This window comes from Galeopterus variegatus, unplaced genomic scaffold, assembly GCF_000696425.1.
Source record: "Galeopterus variegatus unplaced genomic scaffold, G_variegatus-3.0.2 Scaffold21352, whole genome shotgun sequence".
NCBI classification, from domain to species: Eukaryota; Metazoa; Chordata; class Mammalia; order Dermoptera; family Cynocephalidae; genus Galeopterus; species Galeopterus variegatus.
The window spans coordinates 1-12411 of NW_007747463.1; the positions used below are offsets into that span (position 1 = coordinate 1).

At 46.3% G+C, this 12411-nt stretch overlaps 1 protein-coding gene across 1 annotated transcript; it reads left to right on the forward strand.

The window, feature by feature from the left end:
• The first annotated feature begins 11 nt into the window (after nucleotides 1–11).
• On the forward strand, nucleotides 12–12401 carry LOC103583293 (T-box transcription factor TBX3). Its single transcript, XM_008564653.1, has 7 exons — nucleotides 12–545; nucleotides 2181–2448; nucleotides 3681–3827; nucleotides 5808–5884; nucleotides 6976–7133; nucleotides 8630–9306; nucleotides 11161–12401. Exons 1-7 carry the CDS (start codon nucleotides 157–159, stop codon nucleotides 11620–11622), a joined length of 2178 nt encoding a protein of 725 aa, XP_008562875.1. The 5' UTR covers nucleotides 12–156; the 3' UTR covers nucleotides 11623–12401.
• The last annotated feature ends 10 nt before the right edge of the window (nucleotides 12402–12411 follow it).

Consider the following 12411-nt stretch of genomic DNA (forward strand, 5'->3'; position numbering starts at 1 on the left):
TTTTTTTTTTTTTTTTTTTTTTTTTTTTTTTTGCTTTTTTTTAAAAACAAAACAAAACAAAACTATGAGCTGTTGTTAAACAGACAAAAAAATCAAAAACAAAACAGCAGCTGCAGACTTGTCCCCGGCTGGAGCCAAGCGTCCCGCCTGGAGTGGATGAGCCTCTCCATGAGAGATCCGGTCATTCCTGGGACAAGCATGGCCTACCATCCGTTCCTACCTCACCGGGCGCCGGACTTCGCCATGAGCGCGGTGCTGGGTCACCAGCCGCCCTTCTTCCCCGCGCTGACACTGCCTCCCAACGGCGCGGCGGCGCTCTCGCTGCCCGGCGCCTTGGCCAAGCCGATCATGGATCAATTGGTGGGGGCGGCCGAGACCGGCATCCCTTTCTCGTCCCTGGGGCCCCAGGCGCATCTGAGGCCTCTGAAAACCATGGAGCCTGAAGAAGAGGTGGAGGACGACCCCAAGGTGCACCTGGAGGCTAAAGAACTTTGGGATCAATTCCACAAGCGGGGCACCGAGATGGTCATTACCAAGTCGGGAAGGTAAGCAAGCAGTGGAGACCCCATCCCCCAAGCTATTGGAGGTTTTTTCCTCCGTTTATCTCTCTTCTCCCAGAACAGTCGTTTTGCCTGTTATGACGGCTTGGACGAAAACTTGGTTCCACTAGAAGTGTATACAGAGACTTTCCGGCCCTGCCCTAGTGGCAGAAAATTTCAGCTTACCTGAGCGTCTGCATAGGTGTTACAGAGGTCTGCCTCCTGGGTTCCCTACAGAATAGACAGATTTTTTTTCAGTGGAGCATAGACATCCCTGCAGGAAGCAAAGAAACCACCCCACTCTGAGAAGTTCACTCCAAACCTTTTCGGAACGTCCTTATTTCTTTGTTGATGTTGTGTTTTTGTCTGTTTTATTTTGTCCTCAGAGAAAAAAGCTTAAAGCTCTTCTCTTTTGTGTGGTAGTGGGAGGCCTGACACTAATTCCCCGCCCTTTCTGCCCTTCAGCCTGGCCTCTGGGTCTGGAGGGGGCCTGAGCCTGCCGCTGCCAGGTCGAAAGAAATCGAAGGGCGTTTTGATTTGTTTGCCTACACCACTTCTGTAACCCGAGGGAGAGTTCGGCAGGCAATTTTGGATAATTAAGATTATGTTTGCAGACCTAAAAAGCCAGTAAGGAGACACACACTGCTTCTTTATGTGTAAATATTAATTATATTTTACATAATGTTTAAAGGTTCTTGTCTGACCAAAACTTGCCACAAAGAGAGGACCCTATGACTATCATTTAAAATCACCTTTTTTTTAAAAATGGCATTGATGTCTATAAAGACATAAAGTTGAAAGAATAAAAATAAAATTCTCCTCTTGCTGTCTTCAGCTTTCTGTCTCCTTCCAAACTAAATTTGGCCAAAGTTTAGCATAAAATCCTCCTCAAATACACAAGACATTTAGGCAGTTTCACAGCGAAGTGCTTCCTTTTAAGTCCAGTGCAGAATGCCAACACCTCTGTGAAATTAACAGCAATTTGGTGGCACAATCTTGCAGTTTTGAACTGCCGTAAGGAGTGGAAGAATGTGGCTAGCTGCTCTGTAGGCAGATGGGTTATCAGGCCCGGGAGTCTACCCCAATCTGCAAAATTCATTCTGAGAACTCGCTGAGTCCAGTTTCATTTCGCCAGCAGCGGGATTGCTATTCTGCAGCAGGGAGGGGTACGACTTAACTTTTATTTTCATAATAAGTTTAACATTTTCTCATTAATGGGTGGTGGAAAATTCTAGCCTTCACTGACTGCACTTCACTAAAATCCTACCCAAAGCTCTTTAGAACTAGACATCCACAGAAAACGATATAGGCAAGAATTTTTCTATGAAGAGGGCAATCTGTACAGTTGTACAGAGAAAAAAATCCTTTAAGTTATTAGACAATATACATAAATGCAGTGCCACGATTTATTTGTTTTGAGTCTTGGAACACCTAAATATAGAGAAATTGAGCATATTTAATATTTCTGTTGTGGAAGAAACCACTTTTGCACCCAGTTGCTCTATGGTGAAAAATATAAGCTTGTCGGTCACAAAATAAAGTTTTAACTCGGCTTAAATATTTTAGGACAAATAGAAAATCAAACCCAAAATTCTGAGTGTTTTATCTTTCTTTTTTCTTTTCCATTCTCTCCTATTGTAGACGAATGTTTCCTCCATTTAAAGTGAGATGTTCTGGGCTGGATAAAAAAGCCAAATACATTTTATTGATGGACATTATAGCTGCTGATGACTGTCGATATAAATTTCACAATTCTCGGTGGATGGTGGCGGGTAAGGCTGACCCCGAAATGCCAAAGAGAATGTACATTCACCCAGACAGCCCCGCTACCGGGGAGCAGTGGATGTCCAAAGTCGTCACTTTCCACAAACTGAAACTCACCAACAACATTTCGGACAAACATGGATTTGTAAGTTTCATTGATCCCTTCAGTAAAATGTTCACTTTCTTCACTGTATCAAAGGCAGTGCTTCCCCATTCCACGTAAACTCCTGAGTTCCGGGTCGTGCTTCTCCTGTGCTCTCTGTTGCTAACCATAGCAAACTTGAACAGAGCCGGAGAGAAGATTCCGGGGTGTTTCTCTCGGGATAATGGAAGGCCTGGCGTTCTAAAAGAAATGGGGAAAAGAAAACTTAACCAGCTCACGTTCTATACCGATTCTAGGTCCTTGCCTGGCCTGACAGTGAAGTTAAAATCCAATAGTTAAGAGCTAAAATCAGTTTCGAAGCTATGTGTTCATAAAAGCTTAGCTTTGTTTTAAAATATAATACTTCTATTTTGAAACCAGCCATATTATTTCTTTGGGAAAGTTCAAATTTTGGAGCCTTGACTGTGTTGGTTAAAGGGTGTGAATTTCTTTTCTTTTACTAAAAAAGAACTGGGCTTAGGTGAAAGTCAGGTTTACTAGAAATGAAGCTTAGATCTTCAGTATAAAATTGGTGTGTTGGCGGGGGAGTGTATATTTGGATTCAGAGAGAGAATGCTAAGAGACTTTTAGAAGATTTGGATTGCTTGTAGAAGTCAGGCAAGGGACCTTTTGCCCCTTCCTCTACCCCTCCCCAACATTTCAATAAAATAAACAGAGTGATAAGCGAGGAATAAGCAGAAAGATTAGGCCCAGGAAGACGTGAATGGCGCGGAAATATCTTCAGCGGGCAGGAATTGCATTTGAAGCCCTTGATTTGATTAAGGCATAAATATTCCTCTCTAGAGTTCAGCCTTTCAGGGCTTTAAGTGGATTGGGCTCGTCAATTAGTGGGCGCTTAAAGTACTGAATCATTTTGTAAATTAAAATGCATGTTTTTCTCTATCTTTTAAGACTTTGGCCTTCCCAAGTGATCACGCAACGTGGCAGGGGAATTATAGTTTTGGTACTCAGGTAGGCTAGGGTTCAAGGTACGACTCAACCTTAGATGGTGAGGGTGGGGGGGACCCTTTGGAAATTGAGGAACAATTTGTATTCTCCAGAAGATAACATCTGTGGAGCAAAAATGTGCCCAAGGAGGTGCTCCGAGGTGGTGGGCTCGGTACAAGCGTGGTACCCTGCGGTGGGGAAGATGTTAGCCTGGCAGGGGTTCTAAGATCCCGTTTGTCCTGCTAAACCCTTTTTTTATGTGTGTCTCCTCTTCCGTGCCCCTGCAGACTATACTGAACTCCATGCACAAATACCAGCCCCGGTTCCACATTGTAAGGGCAAATGACATCTTGAAACTTCCTTATAGTACATTTCGGACGTACTTATTCCCCGAAACCGAATTCATCGCTGTGACTGCATACCAGAATGATAAGGTAACCACAGGGGCTTTTCTTTTTAAGGGTGATATTTTCCCCTCCCCTTTAAGCTGCTTTGAGTGAGGGTGAAAAAGTTGCAAGAGAATTGGGATGAGAATTTTGAGTTTTCTTTTGTGATTTGGCCTTTGGTGAAGCATTTGGAGAAAGGAGCACTGGTAGGAAAAAAACTCTCGACCAGTTAGAAATCAAATGCTGAATTTTAAAATGTTTAACTAATTTTTCAGTGAGAAGCTCTTATAAACCACTGTTGCACTGATACCCACCCCCCACCACACCCCCAGGCTTTGTCCTATTTGTTTTAAGGCTCATCCTCTTCCCCTTCAGAAAGAAGGATCAAGAAATCAGGTTCAAAAGGAACCAGCTAAAAATTTAAGGCAAAAGCCATTCAGAATCCTGGGAGGAGAATCCTAGTGGAGATCAGCTTTTCTCCCCTAGCCAGAAATCCTGAATAGCTGGTCTGGTTTTTATTACCTTTTATGCTGCTGTGTTTTTTATGATGTGTGTATGTGTGTGCGTGTGTGTACGCGCGCGCGTGTGTGTGTGTGTGTGTGTGTGTGGTTGGGAAAACCTATCCTGATCACAGGGTCAAGCTAATCAAGTTGTCTGAGGCTTTTGAGTTGAGGTGGCCAAAGTCACTATTTCATGATTTTCTCTCTCTCCCTCTCTCTCTCTCTCTCTGGCCTAAAACTGAAGATTAGAAGGACCCTTAGATGGGCTAGCACCTGGTATCTATAGTCGTGGTGGCCTGGAGGTCATGGGCGTGGAGTGCAGAGACACAGACAAAGTGACCCTTGCTGCTGATTCACCAGTCCCCAGCTTGGCTGTGAGCAGACAGTTATGGGGGCGGGGGCAGGGACTGATGACTCCTGCTTTTCAACATCTGAATCCTGGACTTCAATGAGAGTCTGGTTCACCCGACAACACCCTGCATTTTGAATTTATTATTTCTGTCAATGGGTCCTCTGGACCTATGATGGGAATGTCCCAGATAAATTTTCTTAGTCTGGGGACTAACATCATAACCTCCTCTCCCTGCAAAACCTGAAGTCTTGCATACAAGCAGCTTACTTCAAGAAGAAGAATCCAACCAAGGAACGTTTTTTCTACCTCTGAATAACTCTGTATATATAACTTTTTCCTCCCCAAAGGAAAGGGATTTGAAAGATTACATGCTATGGCATTTTTCCTTGGCATGCAAAATGCATGCTCCCTCTAGACCTAGCATCCTGTGAAACTAAATTGTTAATATGATGTAAAAATGTAGCATATTTGATCAGACAAAGAGGCCACAGGCCTTCTCCCGAAATGGCAGTGGCAGATTGTATAAATGAAAACAAATGTTTCCAGTGGTCACTCAGTCCTTTTAAATCTGTAATTGTCAATATCGTAATTCCTCAAACTACCACCTCCACCCCCAGAAAAAATCAAACTCATTCCAGCACAAGGGTAGCAAAACCCCATAAATCATTTTGTTAGATTCATGGAAAGGGTTGGAGTATATGCTGTGTGTGTGTGTGTGTGTGTGTGTGTGTGTGTGTGTGTGTGTGTGTGTGTGTAAGCAGGGGAGTATGTCATAACATTTTATGATTAATTGCACTGTATAAAAAAATCAAAATGAAAGCATAATTTTAAGATCTACAGGTTGTCCCTCTTGACACCTTTGACGATGTTTCTATTTCTAAACCCAAGCTGTCTGGCTGCCCAAAGAAAAGAATTTCTTTGGATAATTTCAGCCTGTAATCCCTGGTTTGACCTCCTATAGGAGATACAAGCCTGAGTACAGTTTCCTTTGATTTTTCCCTCCGCCCCTCCAAACTTCTACATTATTTTCTATCTTTTTCTCTTTAATCTGGTATATCCATATGACTTCTGTTGGCAGTCAGATTTCTAGGAGACTATTGAGTTGGGGGAAACACCCCCAAAACATTCTAGAAAATTGGGCTAATATGTCTATCTTCCTTCTGTCTCCTTCTCTAGATAACTCAGTTAAAAATAGACAACAACCCTTTTGCAAAAGGTTTCCGGGATACTGGAAATGGCAGGAGGGAAAAAAGGTGAGTTGAGACAATTATTTATTTATCAGATAATAGAAAAATCACTTGTCTAGGCTCCAACTCTCAGTGTCAGAAGTAGGTAGAAGATAGTTTACTTCCTGCCTGCCACATGCTTCCCATGTCAGTACACCCAGTACGCAGTATTTTATCTACCTCTGACTGGTTACCTTTAAGGAAATTAACTAGGCTATGCCACAGTTGTCCCTGGAAGAAAAGTATCAGGGATAACAAATTAGATAGGGATACCTATTAATTCCTAATTAATTTAAATTCATCCTGGGCAGGTCCCAAGAAAGGTCCAAGTCATTCACAAAATGCTTTGGAATTTTTGCAATCTTGTCTTTTAAATACTAACAGACACAGCTGGGGTCCCTTGAGAAATCCATGGCTCCCTCCCTTCTTCGTGCGTACATGTATCATTTTGCATTAAGTAGACAGCTGGGGAATATATGAAGAAAGCTTTCCTCTCTCCCACCCCCTTTCAAAGAATCTCTAAAATCCTGAAAATCACACCAAATTTTAACCTATCCCCTTGAGGGTGACATTAAAAGACAATTTCTAACATCAAAATAGATTTTTATTCCAATTGATGTGTTGGTGAAACAAGTACAGTAAAGTGCACCATGGAATAACTGCTTCCTTGCAATCTTAGCAACCATCCAGGAGTTTGCTAGGCTGGGGACAGAGAGCATTGTGTTCAAAGGGTTGGGCAGCCAGTTCTTCTTCTGCTATAAGGCCAGCAGTTCAGCTGTCTCTGACTAGCTCCAACCTCTTCTCTTGCTTTTAAACAAGATTTCACAGCCCAAGCAAATGCCCTTTCCTAATGTAACCCCAATCTTGAATGAACTCAACTGAAGCCTTCCTCCTTCTTCCCTCCTCCTGCGCCACACTCTTCAGCTCAGTTAGAGGGTCAAGAACAATGCTGGGGTCTGTGTGGCTGCCCTGGGGCAGGCAGATCTCAGAGAATTAGTGTTGTCTGTGGGCAGCAGCCAGGGTGAGGTGTTTGTATGCTGCTTTGGAAAGGGTAAGGGAAACAAAGAAGGGAAATGTACGTTACATTCTGTAATGTTGAGTGTGGGCTTCTGCCACAGAAAACAACTCACCCTGCAGTCCATGAGAGTGTTTGATGAAAGACACAAAAAGGAGAATGGGACCTCAGATGAGTCTTCAAGCGAACAGGCAGCCTTCAACTGTTTTGCTCAGGCCTCTTCTCCAGCAGTCTCCACTGTAGGGACATCCAACCTCAAAGGTAAACCTGGTCACATCTGGGGTGACTCAACTCCAGGTCATCGTGGCCTGGAAGAGTTGGTGGGAGGGAGGCACTGACCAGGGGCCTTGCCCTTTAAATACTACAGATTCCTTCTACATATCTGTAAACTGGAGCCAAAATTCAGAAAGGGCTACCTGGTCCCCTCCCTAAGGTACTATAGGGAAAGCTCAGAACCTCTTCCTCTAAACCCTTATTTGGCTGGGGTAGAGGAGATGTCAGTTTGTATATCACCTCTTGGTGGGGGCTACCTGAAGCACTTCTCTCTCTTTCTGTCTGTCTGCCTCCCCCAACTCTTTCCAGCCAGGAGAGTTTTCACCATCTTTGAAATCTGGGATAAAATGTGTCAAGATGAGGTGAGGGATTCTCTGTCACCTGAAACAGGGAAGGTGGCAGAAAAAAACGTCCAGTCATGGAGCAACAATTGACCTGGGAGAGGAGGCGGAGAACTGGGGATCTGCTTTGGGAGTTGGGTGGGGGGTGGGAGTGGATGAGATGGTTCAGATCCCCAGTCGGTTTCCTGTGTTTAAAGAGCAAGCACTATTTATTTGGAAAGACACATTCTCAACGGGAACGAACCTGTTTTTAAGCGAAATAAAATGAAAAGCCCTTTACATCTTCAATCCATTTGAGCTTTAAACATAAAATAGAATCCTTTTATTTACTTATTTATTTTTCTGGTAGGACACCCACAGAAGATGGTAAAAGCAAAAATAGAATCTATGATTGTTGGGGAGGGAAGTTAGTGGGCTGCCTGTCACCCATCTCTCTGCCTGCAGGGACTGGGGCAAATGTAGAGAAGCCTCAATTGAGTAGTGAGTTGGGGGAGGGGTGCCTATGTTTGCCATTACCACTTCAGATATCAGGATTCTCTCCAAACAAATCTTTGTAAAATAATTTACAAATTTGTGGAAGGTACTGATCTCCATCAGTCACTGAACAAAGACTCCCATAGTAAATGGAATCCAGCAGTGAGTTTCAGAATAAGTTAGATTTTATTTATTTGTTTATTTATTTATTTATTTATTGGCAGCTGGCCCATACAAGGATGGAACCCTGGACTTTGGTGTTATCAGTATGACATTCTAACCAACTGAACTAACTGGCCAGCCCTGGGTTTTATTTTTAAAATTCAATTTGCAATCAAATGGAGCAATGCTTGTAAAGGCTTTGTCTGACACAGTAGGAACTCAATGTTTGTAAAAAAAAAAAAAAAATGCAACAGTCATTATAACAAGAGCTACGGATTGGGGAGGTGTCCTAAGGTCCTACTCTACTTAAGTACTTTGAATTCATTATTAGCTTATTGAATCTTCCAGAATAGTTGTTAGGTATCATTATCCCCATTTTGCAGATGAGAAAACTAAGGTGCAGAGAAGTTAAGGAGCTTGTTTAGGGTTACACAGCTAGTAATCTGCAGAGCTGGGATTGAAACTTGGCAACAGGAGTTTCACTGGCCCTTTCTTCTCCTATGGTAGATCTGTGTCCCAGCGAGGGTGAGAGTGACGCTGAGGCAGAAAGCAAAGAGGAGCACGGCGCGGAAGCCTGCGATGTGGCCAAAATCTCCACCACCACATCGGAGGAGCCCTGCCGAGACAAGGGCAGCCCGGCGGTCAAGGCGCACCTCTTCGCGGCCGAGTCCGGCGGCCGATCCCGGGATAGCGGGCGGCTGGACAAGGCGTCGCCTGACTCGCGCCACAGCCCGGCTACCATCTCATCCAGCACCCGTGGCCTGGGTGCAGAGGAGCGCCGGAGCCCGGGCCGCGAGGGCGCAGCGACGTCCAAGGTCGAGGAGGCGCGCGTGCTGCCGGGCAAGGAGGCTTTCGCGCCGCTCACCGTGCAGACGGACGCGGCCACCGCGCACCTGGCCCAGGGCCCCCTGCCCGGCCTTGGCTTCGCCCCTGGCCTGGCCGGCCAGCAGTTCTTCAACGGGCACCCGCTGTTCCTGCACCCGGGCCAGTTCGCCATGGGGGGCGCCTTCTCCAGCATGGCGGCCGGCATGGGGCCCCTGCTGGCCACCGTGTCCGGGGCCTCCACTGGCGTCTCGGGTCTGGATTCCACGGTCATGGCCTCTGCCGCTGCGGCGCAGGGACTGTCCGGGGCGTCCGCGGCAACCCTGCCCTTCCACCTCCAGCAGCACGTACTGGCCTCCCAGGTATTTACCCTTCCTCCTGACCTCTCCAGCCCCCCTACCCCCTTCATTCGCTCTAGTTTCCTGCCCTTGGATACCAAACCCTCACCCAGTCTCCTTGCCTAATAGCTTTAAATAATAATAGTAGTAGTAATAGTAATAATAATATTTATTGAGCCATTACTAGGTGCAAGGCTGTTCTCATTGAGTCATCACGACCTCACCCCTCCTCCCCATAAAAGGAAAAATGTTTCCTAAGTTAAGGGTTATTTCCAGCAGAGTAGGGAGGTAACCATCATGATAGCAGCTACACACAGCGCTTACTTTCTACCAGGCTCTCTTCTAACTCCTTAATCTATTCTGACTCATTTGATCTAACCCTTCAGTGGTACTATTATCACCTCCACTTTAAAAATGAAGGGGAAGAGGCCCAGAGGTGTTGAGTAACTCATCCAAGGTCACACAGCTGGTAATAGCTGAGCTGAGTCTCTATCCCAAGCTGTCTGAGTCCTGGGCCTCTTTCAGAGTTTTTGATTTTAGCTTCAGAGCTGAAATGTCTCTTAAGTGACTCATATCCAACTCTTCCCCAGGAATTAGACAAGAGGGAGACCAACGCCTGAGGAGGGGAAGTGACTCCTTGGGTGGGAGTTCACTCTTCCAGCATTTCCTCCCATTTCAATGCCCTTCTCCCCCACCCCTTACCCCAAGCAGGCCAGCCCATTCCTCAAAGGGTTAATAGTTTGTGCACACATGGGAAATGTCAGAGGAGAGGGAACAGCAGGGGCTGTGGCAGGCCTGGCAGCCTGCGTGTGTTTCACAGACAGCTGTGTTGGGGCACGGGGTGGCTGGAGAGAAGTCTCAGGCCACTGGAAATGCTCTGAACCTGGCGAAAAGGTTCTATGGAGTTTTGTGCACACTCTTGCCTTCTGTTTTGTCTGAGCGCATTCATCTCCCTTCAGTGAGCCAAGAGACAGGACTGGCTTCCCCTTCTCTGGGAAGGAGGGAGCTGAGAGAAGGGTTGGCTCTGGCCTTTCTCAGTTCCTCCCATCTCCTCTGCTGGCTTCTCCTGGAGACCCTGTCATAGGAGAGCAGGTGATAGGTCGGGTGAGGTGCTGTCTGAGCAAACGCTAATGGGACTTCGAGGCATGAAACAAAAAGAACTGGCCCAGGCCAGGATCCTAACATTTTAAGTTCTGTTTCTGCCACTTAGTAGCTCAGTGAATTCCAGAACCCCTGGGGCTTCAATTTCTCACCTGTAATACCAGCCTATCAGACTGGATAATTTGTTTATCTTTGTTTATAACAAACACCCTTTTACTCCCAGCCCAATTTCCTTTTGCTTAAGATCTTCTCTGGGTTTGTTTTTGTTTTTGTTTTTGTTTTTCATTTCAGAAACTTCTAGGATTGGGGTAGGAGGGCTAGGGAAGGTGGTCAGGAATGACAAAAAATATTTTGTCTAATAATTTATGCCCTCTGGTTTTCCCTCAGCCACCTTTGTGGGGTAGCCTGAGTCTTATTTAACAGGTGCAACAGCCAACCCTTCTTGTGGGCCAGGCAGGGCATGTAGCATATTGCAGTCATTAGCTCATTTTATATCCACAAAGTCCTCAATAAGTACAAGTTACTTATGATTTCCCTGTTTTTCATATAAGGAAATTGAGGCACTGGGAGTTAAGTATCTCGGCCTAGAGTGATAGATACGATCTGAACCTAAGAGAAGTATGAGTGTGCTCCTCCTGCTGCCCTTCCCAAGAGAAAAAGGGATTCATAGCTTGCCCAAAGTGGAGGACGGGAGGGAGGAGATGGAGATGGACGAGCGTGGCTTCTCCCCGCCCCGCAGCCCCTGACTCGCTCCGTGCGTTTCTCTCCCTTCCCCAGGGCCTGGCCATGTCGCCTTTCGGAAGCCTGTTCCCTTATCCCTACACGTACATGGCCGCGGCGGCGGCCGCGTCCTCCGCAGCTGCCTCCAGCTCGGTGCACCGACACCCTTTCCTCAACCTGAACGCCATGCGCCCGCGGCTGCGCTACAGCCCCTACTCCATCCCGGTGCCGGTCCCGGACGGCAGCAGCCTGCTCAGCACTGCCCTGCCGTCCATGGCGGCGGCCGCGGGGCCCCTGGACGGCAAAGCCGCCGCCCTGGCCGCCAGCCCGGCCTCCGTGGCCGTGGACTCGGGCTCGGAACTCAACAGCCGCTCCTCCACTCTTTCCTCCAGCTCCGTGTCCTTGTCGCCCAAACTCTGCTCGGAGAAAGAGGCGGCCACCAGCGAACTGCAGAGTATCCAGCGGTTGGTCAGCGGCTTGGAAGCCAAGCCAGACAGGTCCCGCAGCGCGTCCCCGTAAACCCCTCCCCAGAAAAGTCTCTTCATTCCAGTCCAGTCAAGTCTGCAGTGCACTTTGTTGGATGTAAAGTAAACCACGGGCCTGCCGTGGGGTTAACCCCTTCCTTTTGCAGTCGTGTCTGGGAAGGGGTACCGGACTCCCCCGAGAGAATGTGCTAGAGACAGGCCCTGTCTTCTTGGCGTGGTTTATATAACCGGGATCTGTCTCAGATTCTGTTGCATTGAGCTGTTGGGGGTGGGAGTTAAAGCATTTATATCCTGAGCAACTTCCAGCAAGGCTGTTCTGGGAGCTGTGGCCGAAGAAGCCCACCAGGAGGGGAGGTGTTGACAGGCATCTCCCTCAGTGTGGATATATATATATATATATATTTTCCTTCACCGTATCAAGTGGAAACAAATAATTTTTTTTTTAAGAAATGGGGACAAATGAATACATTAACATGATTCTGTTAGTGAAGATTAAAAACTTTATAGTGTCTTGCGTATCAGTTCTCAATAAATTACTGAGCAGCATTGTTTGGGGAGGGAAGTCTCTGCCATCCTTGTTTAGTCTATATTAAGGAAATCTGTGTCTTTTTAATATTCTTGTGATGTTTTAAGAGCCACTATAGGTCTCTTGTTGCATGTTCCACAGTAATGTATTTGTGGTTTTTATTTTGAACGCTTGCTTTTAGAGAGAAAACAACATAACTCCATACCCTTTTCCCAATCCCGTGCCCCCAAAATGGCAACCCCAAGGGAGGGAGGGGGGAATTAAAGGGAAGGGGTGGGGAAAATACAGAAAAAAAAA